The sequence below is a fragment of the Protopterus annectens genome, chromosome 13.part0 (genome assembly GCF_019279795.1).
Source record: "Protopterus annectens isolate FY-2018-M chromosome 13.part0, PAN1.0, whole genome shotgun sequence".
Lineage (NCBI taxonomy): Eukaryota > Metazoa > Chordata > Ceratodontiformes > Protopteridae > Protopterus > Protopterus annectens.
Window position 1 is genome coordinate 802,480,444 of NC_056747.1, and position 24,924 is coordinate 802,505,367.

Sequence of the window (24,924 nt, forward strand, 5' to 3'; positions counted from 1 at the left end):
AAGGATTTTAGGCAGTCTCAGCAGTTGTTTGTTTCTTTTGCTTTGAGTTCAGGGCAAGCCTGTGTCAAAACAAACTATTTCTAGGTGGATTGGCTTTTGCATTGCATTTTGTTATTCCCATCATGGCAAGGAGATTCCAGCTGGGATTAGGCGCATTCCACTAGAGCTACTGCCACTTCAACAGCATTTCTAAGGGGGGTGGCAACTAAGGATATTTTGGAAGCAGCTACTTGGAGTTCAGTGCATACTTTCTCTAAGCATTATCACCTTCCTATCTACTCTAAGTCTAGGGCTGGTTTTGCCACAGCTGTTTTGCAAGGCATGTTGTCAGCTCCTGCTTCTCTATGATTTGCCAGCCTCCCTTACCTCTGCTTTGGGATTCTACCCAATGGTAAGGACTGCAGCAATGGGGAACGAAGAACATAGTACAGTTTTGTACCTACCATAAATGTAGATGTTCGAGGATCCCCATTGCTGCAGTCCAATTTACCCTCCCTCCTTCCCCTCTGTGTTTAGGGGTGGTTGTGTAGGTGAGGTTACATGCTGATATTTTTGTATATATTCTTGTATGTATTGTACATATTTTTGGTGCAGGTATTTTGGGCCTTGTCTTTTTAGGGTCTTCTGACATCTGGGGCAAGAAAAGACTGAGGATATGACGTCGGTCATGCGCATTAGTACCCTGACGTACTGACGTCAGTCTAATGCGCCCTGACCGACGTCAGCCATATACTCTGGTATTCGGGCCGACTGGACAAGCGGACTACCCAATGGTAAGGACTGCAGCAATGGGGATCCTCGAACATCTACATTTATGGTAGGTACAAAACTGTACTTTTCTGTCATGCCTTTAGTCTGCGAGTTCTTCAGGAAAGGAAGAATAAATTGATTTTGAAGGGACTTCTGAAACCCTCCTTCGGGGAAGGTCTGGAGAGTGCTTCCAGCTCTAAGGCAAAATCCTCTAAAACAAAAAAGAGATCTCCAGCTCCATCAGTCTCCTCGGAGCCACCGGAGAAAATAGCAAAGGTCTGCTTCGACCTCCTCAGCTCCATTGTCCTCAGGGCTGCGGGAAGTGTCAGTTGTTATGGAACCTGTTCGGAGCCGATCACCTAGCATTAGGCCAGTATCCCCTCCTCGCAGGTCCCCTTCAGAGAGGAGGTCTCAGTCTCCTTCTCCATCGTCCAAATCTTCCAGGACCTTATCAGATGTGGACGTCGATAGAGTGGTGCATAGACTCCTTCAGTCGCCAGTTCTGGCAAAATTGTTCTCTGCTCCAACCCAGTCGGCTCCGGAGCCGGTCCCTCAACCTGTTTCGATACTTCCTCCTCCGAGCACATCTCAGCTTTCGGAGCCGGAGTGCTCGGCTCCGTGTGATGTCTCTAGGTTGGTTCTAACAGCCCCTCCTGGCTTATTGGTGCCGACGTCAGCTCCGACCCAGTCAGTGCCATCCATGGGGGTTCAGGACTCAGGATTCTTCAGTCAGACCCGAGAGAGAGGCTTCGGGACACCTCTCTGCTTCTAGTCTCCCTCTCGGTGCTTCAGCGCGGGGAATTCTGACTCCTGTCTTGGCTTCGGAGGCTGGTCGTTCTTTGGACTCAGGAGGACCAGCCTTCGAGGCCATGTGGAGCGTGCTGGCCAGGTCGTCAGCGGCATCATGTGGGTCGGTCATTCTGTCCCCTACTACACCAGTGCAGGTCTTTGATCGCCATCTATCTCTAGACAGCGGAGCCCCAAGGCCTCAGGGTACCCCCACGAGTGGTCCCCACATTTCTGAGTGTCCTTTGCCTGAGGACCCACCCAGAAAGAAGACGTGCAAAAGGAAGCACATTAGATTCCCAGGATGAGTCTCTCACATCAGACACCGACCTCAAGGAATCGGAGGGGTCCCCTAAGTCATCCTCTGAGGATGTTTCTTTCTCTGACATCCTAGAGATTTTGAAACAAAGCGGTGACTGGTCATCCAAAGCCCCCCTCCGAGGAGTCTGTCTTCTGAAGGCCTTTGGTGCTTAGCCCTCTGCCTCCTGGGTATCTCCACCCTTTGAGCTTCTGGATTTGGTTTGTCGAAGGATGTGGGAAACCCCTGACTCTGGAACCAGTCCCCAGGAGATCCAATAAATTTTTGTCTGCTCCTCCTGATAAGGAATTTCTGTCCAAGGGAGTCTCTGTGGATGCCATGGTGGTGGCAGCTGCCACCCAGAAGGAATTAGCTGAGACTTTCCACCATCCATTCCCCTAACAAGGAGTCTAGGACCATGGACCAGTATGGGAAGCGTACATTTTCTTCAGCAACCTTTACATTGTGGTCCCTGAATTACTTATGACACTTTACATGGCTCCAGAGAGATCTCCTCAAGGAGCATGGAGATGCTCTCACGGGTAACATTTCTGAGGCGGTGGCCCAGATGGTCAGCGCTCAGATGTCTACCCTCAATTCCATTGCAAACTCCTCCATGAGGCTAATCTCCTATGCAGCCGAGGGAGCGAGTAGGGCAGCAAGTTCAGGAGTTGCTCTTAGGAGGCAGGCCTGGATGCGCCTTTGTCATTTCCAGGAGGCCTTCAAGTCTTCTTTCACCAGCGCCCCTTTTGATGGTTCCTCTTTGTTCGGAACCAAGGTGAAAGACACTCTCACTAGGTGCGAGCAGGAGGGAAAAACTCTGTCTGCGGTAGGAGTCTGTTTTTCCCTTCCCTCTAGGCCTTATCCCAAGGCCCAGAGGGGTGGCAAAATGTGGGTCAAGAAATCCAAGGTTTTTTCCCGGTGCACAAGGTGAGCCCCCCTCCAGAGGCTGGGGAGGGGGTGGTTGTTCAGGGAGACGCCGCCCTAGGGGCAGAGGAGGCCCCCACAACTCAGGAGACCGAGATTCATAGGTTCATAGGTTTATACTAGGCTATCTGCCCGAAGGCATTTAGAAGCCTAGCCCAAATTTTTGTGGCTTACGCCACCCCTTATATGAAAAAATACTGTGCCCATTAGTTTGTTGTGCCTCTGTCCAGCAGTGACACAAGAGATGATTCCTGGGGTAAACCTACGATCTCCCATCCACAGGTCAAGATTTCTCTTGAACAGAGCCAGCGAGGTGCTCTGCCTCACATGGACCGGGATTTTATTCCACAGCATAGGGAGTTTCTGAGTGATAAATCTATCCCTCCAGCACGTCCTATTTATATCCGTGCTAAGGTTTAAGTCGCTTGCTCTAGTGGTTTTAATGGATTTGGATTTTTTGAGGTGGAGCATGTCCATTAATTCCGGGTTGGACATGGCCTTGTATGTCAGGCACATGTCACCTCTGAGCAGACGTTATGCGACTGAATAGAGCTGGAGTTTCTTCAATCTGGCAGCATATGACAGATTTTGGAGTCCCTTTATCCTTTTGGTGAGGAACTTTTGGGGTCTCTCCAATTGCTGCAGATGTCGGGTGAGATACGTCCCGAATGGGGCATTGTACTCTATCATTGGTCTGATAAGTGAAGAGTACAGGGGAACAATGACCTCACTAGATCTGGATGTGAATCCCTTCATGATCAGGTGGGCAATGTAGAAGGTCTTTCTAACAACTTTAGCAACGTGAGTGTCAAAAGAAAGGCCACTGTCAACCTGGGTCCCCAGGTCCCTGATAACCTCTTCTGTGCTTAGTGGATTGCCACCTATATGGTAGCTTGGGGTTACCTTGTTTTTCCCGAAAGGTATGACTATACATTTTTTGGCGTTTAACTTCAGGCCATGGCTCTGGCACCAGCTATCTGTTTCAGTGAGTCCCTTCTGAAGGATATCCGTGTCCGATGCACTTTCCACTATGGCGCCCAGTTTGCAGTCGTCTGCAAACTTTGTCAGCCAAAGTCCTCCCATGTTGTCCTGTACTTCTGAGAAGTAGATGCCGAACAATAGGGGGCCAAGGACCGAGCCCTGTGGGACACCACTTGTGACTGGCTTGGAGTCTGACATAGCGCCAGCAACTCTAACCCTGTGGGTTCTGTCCTTAAGCCAGTTTGCAACCCATCTTGTGACATATGGGTTTACATTTAATCTGGTAAGTTTTTCTACAATACCCGAGTGGGGTATTGTGTCGAAAGCCTTTGCAAGGTCAAGGTAGGCTGTATGGACTGCCTTTCCCTCATCAATGGCCTTGGTGACTGTTTCAAAGAAGTCGACCAAGTTCAAAAGGCATGATCTTCCCTTGACGAAGCCAAACTGGGTCGGGTCCAATGTCTGCAAGTCCCCTATATCTTTGTTTATGAGCTCCATTATGATCCTCTCCATAGCTTTGCAGACTAGACTTGTTAAGCTTATGGGGCGGTAATTACCAGGGTCCGTAGAGGCACCTTTTGTGGTTCTCCCTACCGCCGCTCCTGATGGGAGGCCTGACTGTGCGTTTCCGGAGCCAGTCGGGAGTCTAATCTCATTATACCCGGAGGCCTGGCAAGACATCACCCAGGACCAATGGGTTCTATGAATAATTTCTGGAGGATATGTCATCCCCTTCTCGTCAAATCCCCCTCCAATCAAGAAAATCCCGGATGTTCCACCCAGTCAAAGGGATTACGCAGCTTCAGAAGTTTCAAAGCTGCTAGAAAAATGAGCCATCTAACATGTCCCCTCAGACCAGCTCGGATTAGGGACTTGCTCCAGATTCTTTTTGGTGCTGAAAATGACAGGGGACCTGAGACCCATATTGGATCTCAGTCAATTGAGCACCCATGTGCAAAAGTCCAAGTTCCAAATGGTCACATTGCAGTCTATTCTCCCATTGTTGGGAAAAGAAGTGTGGATGTGCTCCATCGACCTCAGGGATGCTTACAACCACATAAAGATGGACAGGGCATCCAGAAGTCACTTGGCTTCCGGCTGGTAGCCAGTCATTTTCAGTTTCGAGCCCTGCCCTTTGGTCTCGCCACAGCCCCCAGGGTGTTTACTAAATGCATGGCGGTGGTGACTGCTCAGTTGAGATGTCAGGGATTCCAAGTGTTTCCGTATCTGGACGACTGGTTCCTTACTGCAACCACCAGGCATCTACTACTTCAGAACAGGGACGCTACTATCAACCTGTGTCAACAGATGGGCATCACATTGAACTGGGAAAAATCTGCCTTGTTGCCCTTGCAGCATGTCACTTTAATAGGCGCCGAACTAGACACCGTCCTCCTGTGGGCGTTTCTACCACAGGAAAGAATCTGAGTCCTACAACGACGGGTTTATGCCTTGCCCCCTCTGAGAAGAGCGAAGGCAAGATGGGTCCTGCAACTGTTGAGGACAATGGCTGCTATGATTGTTAGTCCCTCTGGCAAGGTTACATATGAGGCTCCTTCAGTGGCTACTCTTTGCCCAGTGGTCTCTCCAACGTCTTCCACTTTCTCACCCTATTCTACTCAGACCGGTGCAAACAGGATCTCAGTTGGTGGCTTCGCACCGACAACCTGAATGCGGGAAAGCCCTTAGTTCCTGCGCCCCCGGTTACCACGGTGACCATGGATGCCTCCCAGATGGGGTGGGGCATTATCTAGGCAGGACAGTCCAAGGCATGTGGCAAGAGCATGAGATGCATCTGCATATCAATGTTGTGGAGATGAGAGCTGTGCTACTAGCGTTGCAAGCACTTCAGAGTTTTCTTCCTCTCGGGACTATTGCAATCCACTCCGACAATATGTCAGTGGTGTGGTATCTGAACAAGCAAGGAGGAACCAAGTCTTATCCCCGTTGCAGAGAGGCCATGCGAGTGTGGCAGTGGGCAGTGTCTTCCCAACGTTTTCTGGTGGCACCGCACATTCCAGGGAAGTCCATTGTGATCGCAGACAGGCTGAGCAGAGGTATTCTGATGCCTTACGAGTGGTCCCTGAACTGTCAAGTTGCGAAACAGATCTTCCGCAGGTAGTGTCAGCCTTGCTGCGACCTTTTTGCCAGCTCCCTCAATGCCAAATGCAGCAGCTACTTCACGTTGATCCCCCCTCAGGGGGAGTCACCCAGGAACGCTCTAGTCCACGATTGGCCCTCCGGTCTACAATATGCCTTCCCTCCTGTCCCCTTGCTGTCAAAGGTTATTCAGAAAGCGCAATCCTTGGGGAAGCAAAATGATTCTGATTGCCCCACACTGGCCTCGTCAAATATGGTTCCCCTTTCTCCATCCCTATCTCATGGACGCTCCTTGGATTCTGGACCCACAACCAGACTTACTGACACACACATGTCAGGGCAGTTCCATCCCTCTCTTCGGACCTTCTGGTTGACAGCCTGGCTACTCCACTTCCGTCATTAGTTAGGCTTCATCAATTTTCGCCGGAGGTGGTTCATATTTTATATTCCTCTCATAAGCCCTCTACCAGGAAGATTTATTACAGCAAATGGAAAAACTTTTTAATCTGGGCGCATGGCAAAAAGATTGAACCTTACACCACTCCAATTTTGTCTGTATTGGAGTTCTTGTCTATGCTGTTTAACCAGGGTTCAGTGGCCGCAACCATTAAAGTCCAATTGGCGGAGATTTCTACCTTTCATGTTGCCGACGAGCCTAGCCTGATGGCACATAGACTCTGTAAGGCTTTCCTGAATGGCACTTTACTTCGTCCTCCGGTATCGGAACCTGTTATGCCTTGAGACTTAAACTTTGTTCTACAGGGTCTTACTTCACCCCCCTTTGAGCCTGCAGCCACTTGCGATTTAAAATTCATAACTTGGAAGACTGTCTTTTTAGTAGCCATCGCGTCAGCCAGACGCATTTTGGAGCTTCAAGCTTTATCAGTCAAACCCCCTTATTTGATTTTTCATAAGGTCAGGGTTTCTCTCAGACCGAACCCCTCCTTTCTTCCCAAAGTGGCGTCAGTCAGTAACCTTAACCAATGTATTGAATTGCCAGTGTTTTTTCCCCAGTTCTCAAACAAGGCAGAATTAAAATTTCATCAATTGGATGTGCACAGACAATTACGTTTTTATTTGCACACAACGAAAGACCTCAGAAAATCTGATCAGTTGTTTGTTTCATTTTCAGAAAACAGAATTGGGTCTCCTGTTTCCAAAGTCACGTTGTCCAGGTGGATTTCCAGTTGTATTTCTTTCATTTATTCCTCAGGGGTAAAAGATTTACCGTTCCGGGTGAAGGCTCACTCTACTCTGTCTGTATCTACATCTACAGCTTTTCAGGCCACATTGTCTATGGATGATATTTGTGCTGCGTCTACTTGGGCATCTCCTCACACCTTTGTTACTCATTACAAGTTAGCTGTGGTATCTAGGGGCAGGTCTTCCTTTGGTTTTACCGTTCCGGGTGAAGGCTCACTCTACTCTGTCTGTATCTACATCTACAGCTTTTCAGGCCACATTGTCTATGGATGATATTTGTGCTGCGTCTACTTGGGCATCTCCTCACACCTTTGTTACTCATTACAAGTTAGCTGTGGTATCTAGGGGCAGGTCTTCCTTTGGTTCCACAGTCCTCAGGAGTATTTTCCACTGAGCCTCCCAGAATTTAGGTGCTAGGGACGCTGTCCCACGGGTAAGAATGTAGGCGAGATTGGACTACATAACATCAAGAAGTTATTTACTCACCATAACGTTTGATGTATGTAGTCCATCTCGCCTCACATTCTTACTTACCCCCCCCTCCTTCCCCCATCCTGGAGGATCTGGAGTTTAGGTCTGGTTCAGAGCTCCCTTCATTCTTGGTTTGTTCTTCCTTTCCTTAGGTGGTGTTATGCATGGAGAATGAGTGAGTGATGGTGCTCGCAGCAAACTAGATCTGGGGATAGAGAGCAGTGCAGTATGGGATTCCATCTTGGCTCAGCCAGTAGAAAGACTTTGAGCTAAAAAAGTATAGCCGAGTCGGAGCAGACATTCGGCTCTGAACCCACGGGTAAGAATGTGAGGCAAGATGGACTACATACTTCGAACGTTATGGTGAGTACATAACTTCTTGTTAGCTGAACCACTGAGCAAGCTCTTCAATCTCCGTCTAAGCACTTGCTTTGTTCCAGCTGAGTGGAAAGCAGCAACCATAATCCCCTTGCACAAAGGGAGTCTCTAAGCCGAACCCGGGAATTATAGGTCCATAAACCTAACCAGGCTTGTATGCAAGGCCATGGCGAGAATCCTCATGTATCTTATCAACAAGGATATAGGTGACCTTCAGACTCTTGACCCAACCCAGTTTGGCTTCGTTAAGGGCAGATCTTGCCTGCTAAACCTGGTGAACTTCAAGAATGTCACAAGGGCCCTGGGTGAAGGCAAAACAGTTCACACTGCCAGTCTTGATGTAGCCAATGCCTTTGACAAAACCCCTCACTCAGGCATCCTTGAGAAACTCGCCAATCTGAGGATTAACCCTCATGTCACTAGATGGGTTGCCGACTGGCTCAGAAACGGAACACATACAGTCAAAATTGAGGATGCCAACTCTACTAGCAGACCTGTTACCAGTGGTGTGCCACAGGGATATGTGCTAAGCCCCCTACTGTTTGGTATCTATTTTTCAGACATCCAGGTGAAAATAGATGGCCTATGGCTTACCAAGTTTGGTGATGACTACAAACTGGGTGTAATCATCGAATCCCCAAAATATGTCGGCATACCACAAAGTGACTTTCACAGACAAATGATTGATGTCAAAGCCATGGACTTGATAAAATTTATCTCCTTCATTAAAGGAGAAACCCCTGCTAATTACAACAGTAATAATATCCTCCTAAGTTCAAACCCAGTGGTGAGAGATGTAGGAATGCAAGGTGATAACAGCCTTGGTTTTGATCATCAGGTGTCCACAATAGTAAAGAAGGCTTTCTACATTGCACGCCTCATAAGCAAGGGTATACCATCTAAAACTAAGGAGATTAGAACTCCCCTGTATTCGGCTCTCCTAACACCAATGATGAGTACAATGCTCCCTTCTGTGTGCACCTCATCAGACGTCTGCAGCAACTGGAGAGACCGTAAACATTTCTCGCCAAGAAAATTCAGGGCCTACAACACACATGAACTAAGTGGACAGATTGAAGGCCGTATCACTTTACTCAGTATTGTATAGACTCCTTAAAGGTGACTTGTGCCTAGCCTGCAGAGCAGTATCGAACCTTGCCTTGATGGAGCTGCTGCATATTCACAAATCCAATGGGACAAATTTCACTCGCTCTAGGGGATCTTAACCTAGCCTCCGATATTAACAAGACATGCTGGAGAGACAGGTGGCTCCCAGAGGTTGCCACTCCTCTGGAACAAGCTTCCAATTCATTTAAAACAGAGCTCCTCAATGACTGTATTTAAGCGTAACCTAGACAACTTGATAGGAAACTGCTAATTTACACTGGGGGTTTCACCTATGTCCCTCTGAGGGGCAGCCAGTGCTGATCTTAGATTTGAATGCAAACATAGACCATATATCTTTGTCCATAAGGGAACAAGGGTATAACATGGCTAGGCTTCTAGAGGCCTTAGGTGGTTAATAGTCTATTGGCCTTATGATCCTATTATGTGGGAAAGATGGAACATGCCCTCAAAAATAGAGTGTACAAGGTCAGGAAAAAGAAACAAATGCCCTCTACAGACATTCAGTTAGGTGTGCTCAGAGTAGATTTTTATTTTGGGTATTAGAAAAAGTAGATTCTAATCCCCGTAGGGGGAAATGGGAGACATTATTGGAATATCAGGAGCTAGTTTGGCATTTGTGACTTAATACCAATGTTCCACTTGGTCTGAATAACCAGATTCCCCTAGCTTTGGTTCTGAAAATGACAGCAGCAAAGCTGTAAGGCTGCTTCAGTATTTTTTTAAAAATTATATTTTCTTACTACACTCTTATTAATGACCCATTTTCCGCTTTCATCTGTCTCGGCAGTTTGTATAGATTTAATGTGGCTGCATATACCACCGAATTTTATTAAACCCAACCCTCCTTTAATGTATAATATTCCTCTTTTTACTGGGTTTAAACTGTATCCCCATATAAATGAAAACACAATTGTCCTTTAATTCTTTCATATTTTGTAGGGGTCATGAAAATGTTTGCTAAGTACGCAGTTTTTCCCAGTAATTCAGAATTTATTAAATACAATTTCTTTTTTATGTATGACAAGTTGTATGTTCTCCAAAATATACATCTATTAATAGTTTTATTATTTTCCCATTGTTATATTATGACTCTCATTTCCAAATATTATACCTAATATTTCTATTTCCTTCATGTTAAACTGAATATTCCCTATTTTACCTTTTTCTACTAAACCTTTGTCTCTATACTCATTCCTACCGCTCTCAAATATTTGAGTTGCTTAATGGCTTTTTCCATCCATTCCTTTATTCTTTGTCATTAACACTATATCATCTGCATATGAAAACCTAATTGGTATGCTGATGCATTATATAGTCCTATATTGTACTATCTTTAATAAAGTGTTTATTTTTACTAACTACTGTATTCATGACTAATGTAAATAAAATGCTACTCACTGGACATCCCTGTCTTGTACCAGACTTTATATCTATTTCTTGGCTTAACCATCCATTTACTGCCGGTTTTACTTTTTTTTTTTTCTTACTCTGTAACAAAAATCTTTAGTATCTTCTCACTTATATTCTTTCTTTATGTCCCATAAAATTTCATATTGTATCTTGTCAAATGCTTTATTCAAGTCCCGTGCCATGATTTTAACTTTTGTTTTGCTACTCGTTATATCATCTACGGTTTCTCTTATTAGTAATTCTTGACTTCATTTTCACTTTTTCCCACATATTTTCTTAATCTCTCTTCTATTATTTTCATAAGTCTTATCAAAATGAAGTATTATTGGCCTCTAGTTTCATAGCTCCAACACATATTTCGTCTTGTCGAAGACCTTCTTGTAACCATTCATTCAACACTTCCATGAAATATTTCTTCCAATTTAGCATGACTCTACATATGATGATCTATTCCATCCAGTTCTGTTGCCAATATAACATTTACCAATTTTAATGCGTTATTCATTTCTTCCATTGTCATTTCTTTTTCTAATTCTTTATCTAGTTTTTTTAATTTTACACTTTTGTTTTTTTATCTTATTTTCTTTACATATTTTTCTGTATATTCTTTTACTACATTATTTCTTATTGACGTTTTACACTCGCTTCTTTTTCATTTCTCTTATTATCCTTTTTGTTTTCTTTTACTAAATTACTCGAGGTATCACCTTTTCTCTTGTAAAAAGTACCTTTGTTTAAACTATTGCGTTTTGATGTTCTCTTGCTTCATCTCCTATATTTCTTTCGCACTATCAACATTTTTTTCCTTACTAAGTCTGTAAATGTGTAATTACTTGCTACTTTTGTATTTTTTCTTTGCCTCTTTTCTCTTTAAACTTTCCCACTTCAAATAACATTTTTTATATTGATCTTTGAAACATATCCACTGTGACATCCAGTTTGTGTCTAATTCTCTCATACCTACATGATCATTCCACAATTGTCCGATCATTTCTATATATACATTCCTTAGCCAATTCTTTTTTATTTAGTCTTAATATCTTTGGATATTTTTATATATATTTCTGTCTTGAATCTCTATCCAAATTGCCAGATGACCTGAAAACGGTGTATATTTTTCTTTATTGTATAATTTTGAACTTTCATAATTAACAAAAATCCATTTCTCTTCTTAAATTGGTTCTTCTGTATGCCCACAGTTTATTATCCCAAATATATAACTTAAATCATTTCTAACTTCATTTTTGCATCACCACTCTGTTTTTTTTTCTTTTTCTTGGATCAAAATTAAAATCACCCACTAATATCAAATCCATTTTCATACTTAAATAATCTAAATTTTTAAGCATAACTTCTCTTTGTTACATATGCATAAATAAATCTATAAACCTGACCTTTTCATCTCACATCTACAATCGTTGGTATTCCCATTTATTACAAAGGTAAAATCCAAAATTGCTATTGATATAGATATATAGATATAGATATAGATATATATATATATATATATATATATATATATATTTTTTTTTACATAATATTCCTATACCTGAACATTTCTTTCCCTGTATTCCAAATGATCTCACCTCCCCGTAATTTTTCTGTTTGTAATCACACTTTTGTTAATGTTCTTGTGTCCTCCAATGTAATCGTGTCCAAATCGAGTGTTGTGCACCATTCTAATACCCCTATTCTTCTTTTTTTACATTCTTTTATACTGTTCACATTTATTGCTAAAATCCTCAGCTCTCCCTTTTTTATTTTTCTTGTATTCTTGTTTATTTTCTCCTTTTTATTACCCTTTCTTATTTATTTATTTTTTTATGCCTAAACACATGAATTTTCTTTTCCTATCTTTTACCCCCTTTTCCAGTGGAATTTTTCCTTCCCTTCACTACTCTCCAATTCTTTTCACTTATTTCTGATATTCCTTCTTTCCCTTTTTTCTTTTAATATTCATTCTTCTCCTAACTTCTTGTTATGTAACGTTATCTGTTCCTGCTCTTTTTTTCTTTCTTGTTCTGTTTCTTCCTCATGTTCATAGGAAGTTACTAGTCTAATGGCCCTAGGGCCCTTACAACCCTAGCCAAGTTCTGCCCTTATTTCAGTGATCAGCATGAATTGTCCCTTTCCAAGAAGGACACTGGTGGAACTGCCAGGGTGAATTTACAGTTACCCATCCAATCATCCAGATTGTGCTTGAAGAGGGCAAGTGAGGTGATGTGCTTGACATGAATTGGGAGTCCATTCCAAGGGTGTGGTAACCGCTGGGAGTTAAATCTGTCCCTCCAGCAGGTTCTATTAATGTCACATACCAGGTTATCGTCTTTAGAGCAAGTAACCCATGTACCATTTGACTTGCAGATGTGCAGCATTTCCAGTAAAGCAGGGTCATAAATTGCCTTGTATGCAAGGCATAGATCACCTGTGGGTAGTCTGTATGAAACAAAGTAAAGTGACATTGATTTCAGATGATCCACACAGGACAGGTGCTGAAGACCTTGAATATTCTTTGTGAGGAACCTTTGCGGTCTCTCCAATTGCTGCATGTGCTTGGAAAGGTACATACCAAAAGGGGTGTTGTACTCTGTTATTGGCCTGATGAGGGAAGAGTGCAGAGAAGATTATAACTTTTTTTCCTGGATGCACTGCCCTTACTTATGAGATGAGCAATGTAGAATGCCCTTCTTACCATTGTGGAGAGATGGTGATCAAAGGTAAGGTTACTGTCCACCTGTGTGCCCAGGTCCCTCACCACGGAGTGCGTAGTTAAGGTGATGTTATTGATGTGGTAGTTAGCAGGAACATTGCACTTACCGAAAGGGATAATACATTTTTTTGCATCAAGTTTAAGGCCATGACTTTGGCACTAATCATTTTTTTGTGTAAGACCCTCTTATAGGATGTTGATATCGTTTGGAGATTCTATGACTGCTCCCAGTTTGCAGATATCAGCAAACGTCAGTCACATACCTTTAGTTTTAACTTGTACTTCAAAGAAATAAATTCCAAACAGTAGAAGTCCCAAGACTGATCCCTGTGGAACACTACTGGTTACAGGTCTGCTGTTGGAGGTGGTTTCCCTATTTTGACTATATGGGTTCTATCAGTGAGCCAGTTAGCAATCTGTCTAATGATATAAGGGTTGATCCTTGGCTGGGTGAGTTTTGTCCATGATACCTGAGTGCGGATAGTGCCAAAAGCCTTGGCTAAGTCTAGGTAGGCTGTATGCACAGATTTCCCCTCATCTAGGGCCTTGGTGACCATCTCAAAGAAGTCCATCAGATTTAACAGGCATGATCTCCCTTTGACAAATCCAAACGGAGTATGGCCAAGTGTTCTAAGATTACCTGCATCTTAGATAAGGTCCATGACGATTTGTTCCATGGCCTTGCAGATAAGGCTAGCCAGACTAATAGGTCTGTAGATCCTGGGGTCAGTGGAAGCACCATCTTTGTGCAAGGGGAGAACTGTGGCCATTTTCCATTCAGCTGGGATGAAGCCAGAGCTTAGATTATGATTGAAAAGAGTACCCAATGGTGGTGTTGATTCTTGTTTGAACCCATGTAGGATGCAACCTGGGATGTTATCAGGTCCCATAGGTGCTGTGTTTTTGAACTTGGGGCGTTTATGACCTGCTCTTTAGAGATGGAAGGTAGAGGATAGGTGGTAGGGATGTCATGGGGTACTTGTGGCGGGGACCGGGGGTGAAGTTTTCACAGAACCTGTTGGCTAACAGGTTAGCTATGTCCACAGGCTTAGTGTATGTGGTATCATTAACTACCAGTTCGGCACAAATCTGAGCCTTTCCTTTTAGGTTACGAATATAACTAAAGAACGCCTTGTGGTTGCCCTTAATTGAGGAAGATAATTTGGATTTGTAGTTTGCTTATGTTTTTCTTATTCAATCTCTTGTCCTCTACCAATTTTCTCCGTATGTTCTTCTATATATTCCTTACAGCCCATGCATAGATGACCTGCTTTTTTCACATTTAAAACATATCATTTAACATCTTTTTGCATCATGACCCACTTTGCCACAAATATAACATTTCCTTTTATTGCACTCATTAACCACTTTTCCAAAAAAAAAAACAAGTTCTTTGTTGCCCCCAGTATTTTACTGTACCTTTGTTTCCATCTACATTTATCATGCTTGGAAAGTGTACTATTTTTTTTTTTTTTTTTTTTTAATTTTCCATTTTTTATGCAGCTCTACTAAAATTTATGATGAAAGAGGTTTGTAGACTGGGGATTAGGAATGTAATGCCCATCACTCCTTTACATAGAATCTTTAATCTTTTAGTGTCTCTTTCAACTTCCATGCAAAACTGAACATATATTTTCTTTATCTCCCTATTAAATGCTTGGAAAACGCACACATTCCATGGATTACAGTTTTTCTTTATCTCGTATTGTTCCAAAAACGTCTGCATATATTGTTCCGATTCAAATATAATGTCACAAAGAGGATGCTCTCTCCTTTTGTGGAGAAGTACCCAATGGTGGAATTATGTTGCTTGTCCAGTCCTTTTTCTTGTCTACAACGTATTCTAACAAAATGCCTTTCTTTTTTTTTTATCTATTACATCTTCTTTTCTTCTCTCCTTTCTCCATATCCGAGTATGACTACTTCTCCTTCACCATTTCCTCTACTTTTCCTGATTTCTCTCCATTATATCTGCCTAAAAAATGGCCTTCTGGCTTTCTGGTTCACCGTGTATCATGAAGTCTTGCAATAAAACATCCTGCAATCCTCTTTACTTGAGAGTTGTAGTAATACATACTTTCTGGCACTCACTTTCATCTTCAAACAGTTGTTGCTGAAAAATAACTTCTGAGTCTTGTGAAAGTTCAACCACCTTCACATATTCACAAAAATTCACTTCTCCCCTCTCTATATGTCTGTACACCTTCCTGAAGGCTCACTTGCCTTCATAACATCCAAATTGCCTGCAGCTTTGTCCCATGAAGGCTCGACTGCCTTCGCACACAAAAAAAAAAAAAAAAAACTCCAATCACTCCTGCTCACTCCTTTCATCCGCTACATCCTCATAACTGTTTCACCTGTTAAAACAGCTCCTCCTTATTGCTTTCATCCACCATGGTACTCCTTGCTTCCCCGAGCTGCCACTGCATCTGGAACAGAAGCAGGAAGCCAACAACAAAATGCATCCATGCTCAAAAAGAATCGAGGAAGTACCCAGTGTCTGAACAAATTTCTCATGGTGTGAATGCCATCTCTGGTCTTCCCTGAAAAGAAGTCACTTTTTAGGACTAACCATGTCAACAAAGTTTAAATAAATGATTAAACACCAAAGGGTAAAAAGGTGATTCAGACAAACCAGTCAGTTAAAACTGCAAGAAAGGCCCAGAAAAAGTAGACTTTTCAGTGTGTAAAACCTTAAAACTTCTGCAGTAAAGGCCCATAGGATGTATGCAGATGACTCCTTAAGGACATTCCAGTGTTTGTTTCAACTACACAACCTTTTGAATGCCGATGCATTTTTTTTTTTGTCTTTATGGTGTACATTCAGGCCAATAAAGACCCTCACTCTACAAGCTGTAAACATGCATGTTTTGGATTTTTTTTGGCCTCATCAATACAGTTTAAGTAGATTGGTTGACTGCACTTTAGAAACAGAGTTTAAAATCAAGCCTGTTGCCCATAAACATTAAGTTGCCTGAAAAATATGCCAAGTAACATCCAAACCAAAGGGTGAAAAGGTCTTACAGGCAAATCATTCCATAAAACTGCAGCTAGAGTCATACACAAGCTGTGTCAATGTGTATGTATATGTGTTAAGTTGATTGGGAATCACTTGCCACCAGGGGATGTTGTGAATAAATATATACCAACTTTAACTACTCAAGTAAGACTGGGAGAGAGTGAAACATTTTAAGAGTAGTTTAAAAAAAAAAATACTTACCCCAAAGAAATCTGCAAAGCTAGAGCTTTTTACCAGTGCCAGGAGACCTGGTAAAGACCAAATATAATTTGTACAATTGTATGTATATGCCTTTCTTATATGTGATACATGAAATATCTTGCAGGTTTAACTAATGAGCTTTATGACTTTGGTAGAACACCATTAAAGAGTAAATGGGTAGACATTTGTGGCAGCAGATATTAATGCAGCATATTGTGCTTGGTGGCTGACCACTGAATGTGAGGCATGGGGTTTGAAGTATGAAGAGTGTGACAAATATAAAGGCACAAGAAATCTTTCTGTAAGACGACTGTGAGATAGTTGTTTCATGTTTGAGCTACTGCTTAATTGTTTGATGAAATCTGCATCAGAGCTGTTCAAGATGGCGTTGATTTTAGTGCTTCTGTGAATAGGCATGTATCCAGCATATTATCTTGCAGATGTAGCATAGCTTTTTGACTCTCTGTATTTAAATGTAAGCCCCTGCCCTTGTAGGTGTTTTCTCAGTGGTGTCCAACATCTTCCTAATGACAAACGCAGAACAAGTATCTCAGGCTGCTATAATAGTTGCACTGTGACCACAGTTTGACATATCAGTTAGGTGATGCACACATTCTAGTTATGTTGCTCTTTCTTCACTGTGTGGTTGCCTTAAGAGTGCATAGCCACCATCTAATGTGTTGGCTCCCGACACTGCATCAGCCTGAAAATAGTACTTGGACCCGAGATGGAAGAAACCTCTTTGTTTTTCAGAGGTAATTCCCCCACCGTATGTAACATCCAAACTGACTATGCTATTGGACGTGCTAGTGTACAGTTGGGATATAGTCATGAGTAGTGTGCTGATTAAATCACTGCAAAGCATCACCAGATGCTGGGAATTTGGGATAGGTAACAACTGCGAAGTTGAGACATTGCATTTCAAAGCCATTGTAACACACATTTTCTATTTGTGACAGGTGTGTATGTGTTTGTGTGTGTGTGTGGGGGGTGTAGCCTCAACAACCTAAGACTAGCCATTGGGGGGAGTATACTGAAGATGGCAATTTATCAAGAGATGGTGTATTCTAGCCCTTCATTAGATGGAGGTGTCTGTATAGTCACCAGGGTGCCTGACACCTGTTGTGGCATTGTTGCACTGTGACAGGTGTCACTACTTTAGCTGTTGCTTGTACTGCAAATAGTGTAGGTGTTAATATTGCCATTCTCAGGGACACCACTGCTTTACATTCCTTTACAGTTCTGACATTGTAGGTCATCGGATGCTTCAAAAACTGTGTGAGCAGTTTTGAGTAGTGTGACTTGTGCCTTTTGCTGTTGCATTCAGTAACTGCATCACCAAAATGCTAAAATAACACACTTGTTCCAGAAGGTGCTTGTACTTTTGGATGTTGTATGTCAGTTGGCCCAACAACAAGCAGTGGTTCATCTAGTGCAGTTTACCTCACAGTGGCCATTCCTTTTACTACCTGTACATGGATTGGCAGCTGTGTTCCCTAAGCTTATTAAATACCCACCTTTACCATGGTGATGCAGGTGATTACCTGGTGTTTGGCACATATCCAGTCAACATTTTTATTTCTCCTGGGGGCATCACTCCCATCAGACACATTAGTCTTGTGAGAATATGACAGCTGCCCACACCTTTGCCATGTAATTATATCCTCAGAAAAGTATTATTGGACGGTCCACTATAGTGCGTCATTCACTCACCTATCTTTGCAAGCTGTGGTGGTAATGGGCAGTACTTTTGTCCACGATTTTGCCTGTTTGGATTCCATAGTTAAATCACCTTTCACCTCTTTTTGGCACTTAGTGTTCGGCTAGTGATAGTGTGATAACAGGAAAAAGAGAGAGAGTGTGATGTGGTTGTAGTTCTTACTATGAATGTATGTATTTGCATGTCTGCCACTTGTCTCGTGTTCATTTTGTACAGTTTGAATTTTGTGATACATTTGTATTTGTGCTTAAGCACAGACCATGAACTTTGTGTATGGAAACAGTTGCTAGATGAATGTGGTGTGTAAATGTAACTGTCTAGAACACATTCTATAGTATATATGGTCAAGCTGTCTGGTTATAGTACATTTTGCTTGGTATTTCAGGATCCCCAGTGGGCGGCCACGGTGGTGCAGCGGTTAGCGTTGCCGCCTCATAGCAAGAGGCTCTCCGGTTCGATCCTCAGCTGGGGTGCCTTCTGTGCAGAGTCTGCATGTCCTCCCTGTGGTTGCGTGGGTTTCCTCCGGGTGCTCTGGTTTCCTCCCACATCCCAAAGACATGTTGTAGGTGGATTGGACACTCTAAATTGGCCCTAGGAGTTAGTGCATGCGTGTGTGTGCCTTCTGTAGAAGGTTGGGTGCCGGGCTGGCAACTCGACACCGTAAAAACTCCACTGCCAGTCATGAGTGGACAGGTGATCCGCTGTGGCAACCCCTAACTGGGAAAAAGCCAAAAGGAGAAGAAGAAGATTTCAGATCCCCAATATTATTGCCTTGAGAATGCTGTTGTAATGACCGGCGTTTTCAGGGTCATTTCCTTAGACCACTAAAGATTTGGTATATCTTGAGGGGTATTGCATTGCCTACTGGATTTGTTCAGTCACCTGAAGTACATTTGAGGTGCACAAAGGCCCAGTATATTATATTCCAGTTGTAGCAGCCTGCTTTTTAGAAGAGCTGATGTTGACAGACTGACATTGATAACCAGTGATCCAATTACATGAAAGCTTTCATGGATTATAGGTCTAGTTAGATAGGCAGAACATGTGCCACACGTTAGTTGAGTATTTGTGTAGGTACTTCTTCTGTACATGTGCCACATATTAGTTACATCTGGTAATGGGGTGTTTTGTGCAGACATCCCTAATGCCTTCACTGTGGTCATGTACCACTTGCATGTTCATAGATTTAGTAGCATTTGGTAGCCTTGCATGTTCTTGGGGTAGTAACCATTCCTGTTCAGATGTGCATGAGCATCCTCTGTGCCTGTGGCACTTAGAGTAAGTGTTGCATGTGTGATGCACACTACTGCTGCTGGGAGTCCTCCAACGATGTGAAATCTGAGCATTATTCATGTTTATGCCTGAGAAGATACTTGCCAATGTGGGTGGGGCATGTCACATCACTCATGTTAAGAATTGACTGAGTTTCTTTCTGTTGAATATCTGTAGTGCTCTTTAAAGAGCCAGTGGGTAGAATGATGACTGCTGTGACAATTCTACTTTAATTAATGTTTTAATGGGTTGTGCACTTTCACAGTGTACTTCATGTCCTTACAAAATGCAGCTCAGTGGGTCAAGAGTGCAGGTGTGTATGTAGTAGTAGTAGTGATGTATGTGCAGGGATGAAGCTGGGTTTATTTATTTTAAAGGCACTATTACTGAGGAATTACACTACTTGAATTGCTGTCTCCCATAAAGGACCTAATCCTGATGTTTTTGATAAATCCATGTCTGTCTTCAATTGTGTTGCTCTTTTTTTATGCATCCACCTTCTGTGCTTGGATTTTATTTGCAGATGTCATCTGTGTAGTGTTGCTCAGCTGCATATAGTCTTTGTTTCCACATGCACTTATCTGTGCTTTGCACTTTAACACCCTGCTTATATGACTGTTGTAAAAAAAAATGTTATTTTGTTAAATGCAAGTATGCTTTTATTTCTTTACAAAATTGTCATTTCTGTCTTCCAGAATGTTTATATTGATTTTTGTTGACATAATAGTTCTAACATTTAGCCTATTGGGAATCTGAGCAATTCGGATAAAGGTGATCGTTCTTTAAGTGAGCAGCCATTGTATTCATTCACAGATTTTTTTTCCAGAAGATGCTTAACAGTCACATTAAAGATTTGTATTATTTTTTAGTTGATTCCACATATATGACCACAAGAGTAGCAGTCTGCTTAAGTTGTGGAAGCAGTTAAGTGCAATCTTGTTTTGTCATGTATCAAAGTGCAGTTTTTGTGTTGGTATGGTAATACCACTTGTGTTTTGTATGTTGTAATGTATATTGATTGCTGTCAGCCCAATGGTTCCCATTTTCCTGTCATATGGTTCAACTGATTACTAGTACAAGGCAATATTTGGCATTGAAGATGCTTGTTTTAACTGTTTTTAATAGCTAGTATGTTTATGCTCATTTTTTCCTTCTCTTCTCAGATCCCTTAATCCATAACTGTTAAATGAAATGGCTGATAATGTAGTAGACTGTGAACAGAGACGTACAACAATGAACAAAGAACAGCACAATGGAAGCTTTACTGGTAAGATGGATTTGTGTCTCTGGAAGATGTCTCCTGGACTGTTTCCTAACTGAAGAAGCTTTATTTCTGTTCTTCTCGAGTATAATAGCAGCCATCCTGGTTTGAATATTGCTGCTTCCACACAGTATTCAAAACTGTAACAGAGTGTTTCTGCACAGATACTTGTGCATTTAGCTCTGATGTCATGCTTCTTAATGTGAGAAGTAAGCATAACAAGTCTTGCTATTCATTGTAGTGAACTGGAACAATACATAAAGCAAGACATCACCAAAGCTAAAATGTCAGTGTGTGTTTTTTTTTTTTTTTGTAAGTACAGTACAGAAGCCTAATAAACAGAATAGCTTGTATTTTTTTGTTTTTGTTGACCGAGAAAATCTGACTGGGCAGGAAAGCCCATTTTCAGTGAAGGCCTGGGAGGAAAAGGTCCTTCTTAGGAAAAGATCCACAGAAGGCATATCTTTTCATACATTTAACTGCATAAAAATATAGAAATGTTTTAAATAAAATTAATATTTACAGAAATCCTAGCTAAAAAACAGAGTTGCTTAGCATGTTAAAATAGACTGCATGGTAGTATAAACTAACACTAAAGATCCTTACATGAAATTGTAGCACAGATTTTAAAACTATTTTGCAATATTAATTCAGCTTATGCAGTGAATTTTTGTAACGTACAGATATGGTAACTGATGGTGTGGTTGGACATTCAGGTAGAAACTGCCATACAACAAAATGTGCAGGGAGGGCATTATGTCAAAGGATGGCCCTGGATGCCAGAAAACCTGTCTACACCTCTGGCTACCATCACTACCTTCAGAGCACTAAGCCCTCATCCCCCTGTCATAGCCGTTTTCTGTACCACACAAGCACAACATGATGGCAGTTGGCAAGATGAACCATTGCCTAGGATAGGCAAGCACTGACCTCTCACCTTTATACTCCTTTGCCTGACTCTTCCCTCATCTGAGCCACTGTTTGAACTTGGATCATAGTGTGGGCTTTATCCCTCAGAGGCACAGAAATTGATGACTATAAACATTTTTTTAACATAGTTGAGTAAGAACCTTTAACATTTAAGGCATACTTTTGATTTAATGGGGGTGAGGAGAATGTTATATTAGATGATGCTTTAGCTAGATCGGCCTGTCCTTGACTAGAATCATACTAGCAAAGCTTTTAAGGACATTTTATTAGCTTTTTTAGAGAAGGATTTATGTAACTTTTGGAAATGTATAAAATGTAAACAGTAAATATTATTCACATTATTTCTACTAGACTACTCTTTTGGAAAAGATTTTTTTTCTTGCCAGAAACTCTATATTTAGTGATATGAATGTTCAGATATTGGTATGTTTGATTATTTAGCACTTGTATTTATGTGTGAATATGACTTGCAGAACAATATAATATCCCCCAAAAAAAAACCTTCATTTTGGATTACCAATCAATAATTTTAAATTATATGAAGCAGAATAATTTGTATGAGAGTTGAATAAATTGAATGCAAGTTGTTTATGGATTTTCAGCATACACTGAAACCACATATGTAAGATACTATTGCAGTACTCAAAATATCAAAAGGAATAGTTAATTCTACAAATTATGGAACTAGATAAGAAACTGATTATGTGATTATGTTCTATGTGTTTCACTGTTGCAGTCATCATCTGTGGGTTACCCCTGCTGTGGTAGCCCTCGGCCGGCCTGAATACCAAAATCAATGTTTCAGTGCGCCGGCTGCCTCGCCTGTTGTCTGGCGTCAGGTCGCCAGTGCAATAAAGCAAGGCAGCTGATGTTATTACATCAGTCTTTCTTGCCGTGGAGCCCGTAGCAGAAGCAGTTCGCACAAGTGCGGTCGGTCACTACCAGAAGTTGAATTTTCAGCAGAAAACATCTAAAGCTAAGTACCCCATTGGGACTCTTTTTTTTCTTGCTCTTGCCAATGTCCGAAAAAGTTAACCGTTGTCTCGCTTGTGGAAAGCAGATCCCACACCGAGACTTTCATTCTTACTGCATCACTTGTTTAGGCCCAGACCACGATGTCCCTTGCTGCCGGTTCTGTGCCCTCTTTAATGCGAGAACCATTCGCCGTAGAGCTCTTTTTGTAGACAATTATTTTCGTGTTCCGTCTTCGATTTCCGATATGGCGTCCGTCAGCCAACAATCTGTCGACATTCTGAAAAAACGTAAAGATAAAGATAGAGATGGGCCACACAAGGCTAAGACTTCTGATGACGCCACTGCTAAGCAAGTCATCAGCTCTCCGGAGTTCAGTAAGGCGCTTTCGCTGCCCCTCATGCCCGACTCTCTTTCTATGCAGGCCTCTGCTGAGACTCTTTTGGAGTGCGGTATGCCGCAGCAATCCACTTCATCTTCCGAGCTTTTGGCTATGTCTGCCGCGTTTGGGATGTGAGCCAAGATGCAGGCACCGGCTTCCACAGAGGCTTTTCGCACTACTGATTTCTAGACAAAAACAGACGTCTTCGCATCCGACTACTGCTTCTCAGAGATAGATGGATTCTCTCAGGCCTAGAAGCCAATCCACTCCTAGGAAATCTGCTTCTAGCCACCATCTTCCTACTGCTTCCCCACACCAAGCTCAAATGCTTAAAATGGCGGAGGATCTCATCTCCTTTATCCGAGGTACTCAGGCCCCCCACTCCAAAAAGGAAAAGGCATCATTCTCCAGAAATTATGACAGATCAAGAGTCTGAGGAATCTGATTATTCTGATTTTGAAGAGGAACAACATCCCTTAACTGTTTGAGGATTCAGATGCAGAGGAATTCATCCCTTTTGCCTCCCCTCCAGAGGACCTCTCCTTTGGGAAAACCCTTCACTTCTTCAGGGAACATTTTCTATGGGAATCTCAAGACTTCCCACAGTCAAAGAAATGACTTGGAAAGTTTCTGGATTTGCCCCAGCACAGACCCCTGGCCATCCCACCTATTTTGGAAGTGGCGGATGTTTTCCATGAATCCAGCTTAGCCCCGATGCTCTGCCTCCAGCTTTAACTAAACCTGACCGGTACTACAGAGTACCGGATTCTCACAAATACCTGTACAGGAATCCTGCTGCAGACCCTGCAGTCATTATACAGGGACCCAAAGGAGCTAAGACTAGTTTTGCCAAGAATCATGTTCCTTCTGACAGACTCCAGAGCTCTGGACAGATTGGGTAAGAAAGTATACACCTCTGCAACCTTCGTTATCAGAGCACTCAATTGTCAGTTCCATATGTTAATATATCAACAACACACTTTTTGAAACAATTAAAACAGAAGATTGCTACCTCTCCTGCGGGTGCCAACTCAAAAGAGCTGGCAGAATTACTACACTCTGCCTGTCAAGTGGCCAAACACTCATTGCAATGTGGATATGATGCCCTAGAAGCCTCTAGCAGGGCAGCAGTGACAGGATCTGTAATTAGAAGACATGCATGGCTGAAGGAACAATCTCTCCCTGATCATGTCAACTCTAAACTTATTGATGCACCCCTAGATAAGGAATGCCTGTTGGGGGAAAAACAGAAGAGGTGCTTAAAAAGATGGAAGGCAAACCAAAATCTATGCAAACAGTAAAATATTTCTTTCAAGTAAAATCTCCCAGATTCAGCCGGAACTTTCCCTCTAAGCACTGGGCCTTCCTGCACCTAGCAGACAGGGCTAAGTTAAACCCCGCAGGGACAGGCCATCCAGGCCCCTATCCCAGGGCCAGCAAAGAAGCAAACAATGGACAAAAAGCTCAACGTCTTCCACTAGCTTGTGGCTAAAAAACCTTATCCCATGATCCAGGAAACTCCCCAGATCTCGTTTGCCACTAAAACAAGATTGAATGCTTCACACTGGCGCTGGCTAAGTGACTTGTTGTTTTCTTTATGTAGTGATTTTTTTGCCTTAAATATTTAGATAAGTGGTTAGTTAGATAATTTCTTAACTGTTAGGCAGGTTTAGTTTGCTACATGCTGCTTTTTGCTTACGGACGTCATTTATTCTATAGGCCTTTTCTCCATACCCTATCCTTGGCTTAAGCCCGTTTATAGTTAGAGCTTTGTTATTCTTCAGAATGTTTGATTTAGTTACGTTGCTTAGAACAGACTAGCTTGTTGAATTTAGAGAGCTACTTAGCCCATTAAATTAGAGGGCTTTCTTTGAGTGTGTTTTTGTTGCTGTTTATATATTTTTATATATATATATATATATATATGTGTGTGTGTGTGTGTGTGTATAGATTATATATATATATATATATATATATATATATATATATGTGTGTGTGTGTATAGATATGTGTCGCAGGCAAATA

General features: G+C 42.2%; 1 protein-coding gene across 1 annotated transcript in view; it reads left to right on the plus strand.

The window, feature by feature from the left end:
• The window catches only part of VMP1 (vacuole membrane protein 1), a 1,640,696-nt gene that overhangs the window by 81,252 nt on the left and 1,534,520 nt on the right, over positions 1–24,924 (plus strand). The window contains exon 2 of the mRNA XM_044054897.1: positions 20,518–20,621. Within this exon, the coding sequence (XP_043910832.1) occupies positions 20,546–20,621 (76 nt within the window). The 5' untranslated portion in view covers positions 20,518–20,545. The remainder of the gene's footprint in view (positions 1–20,517; positions 20,622–24,924) is intronic.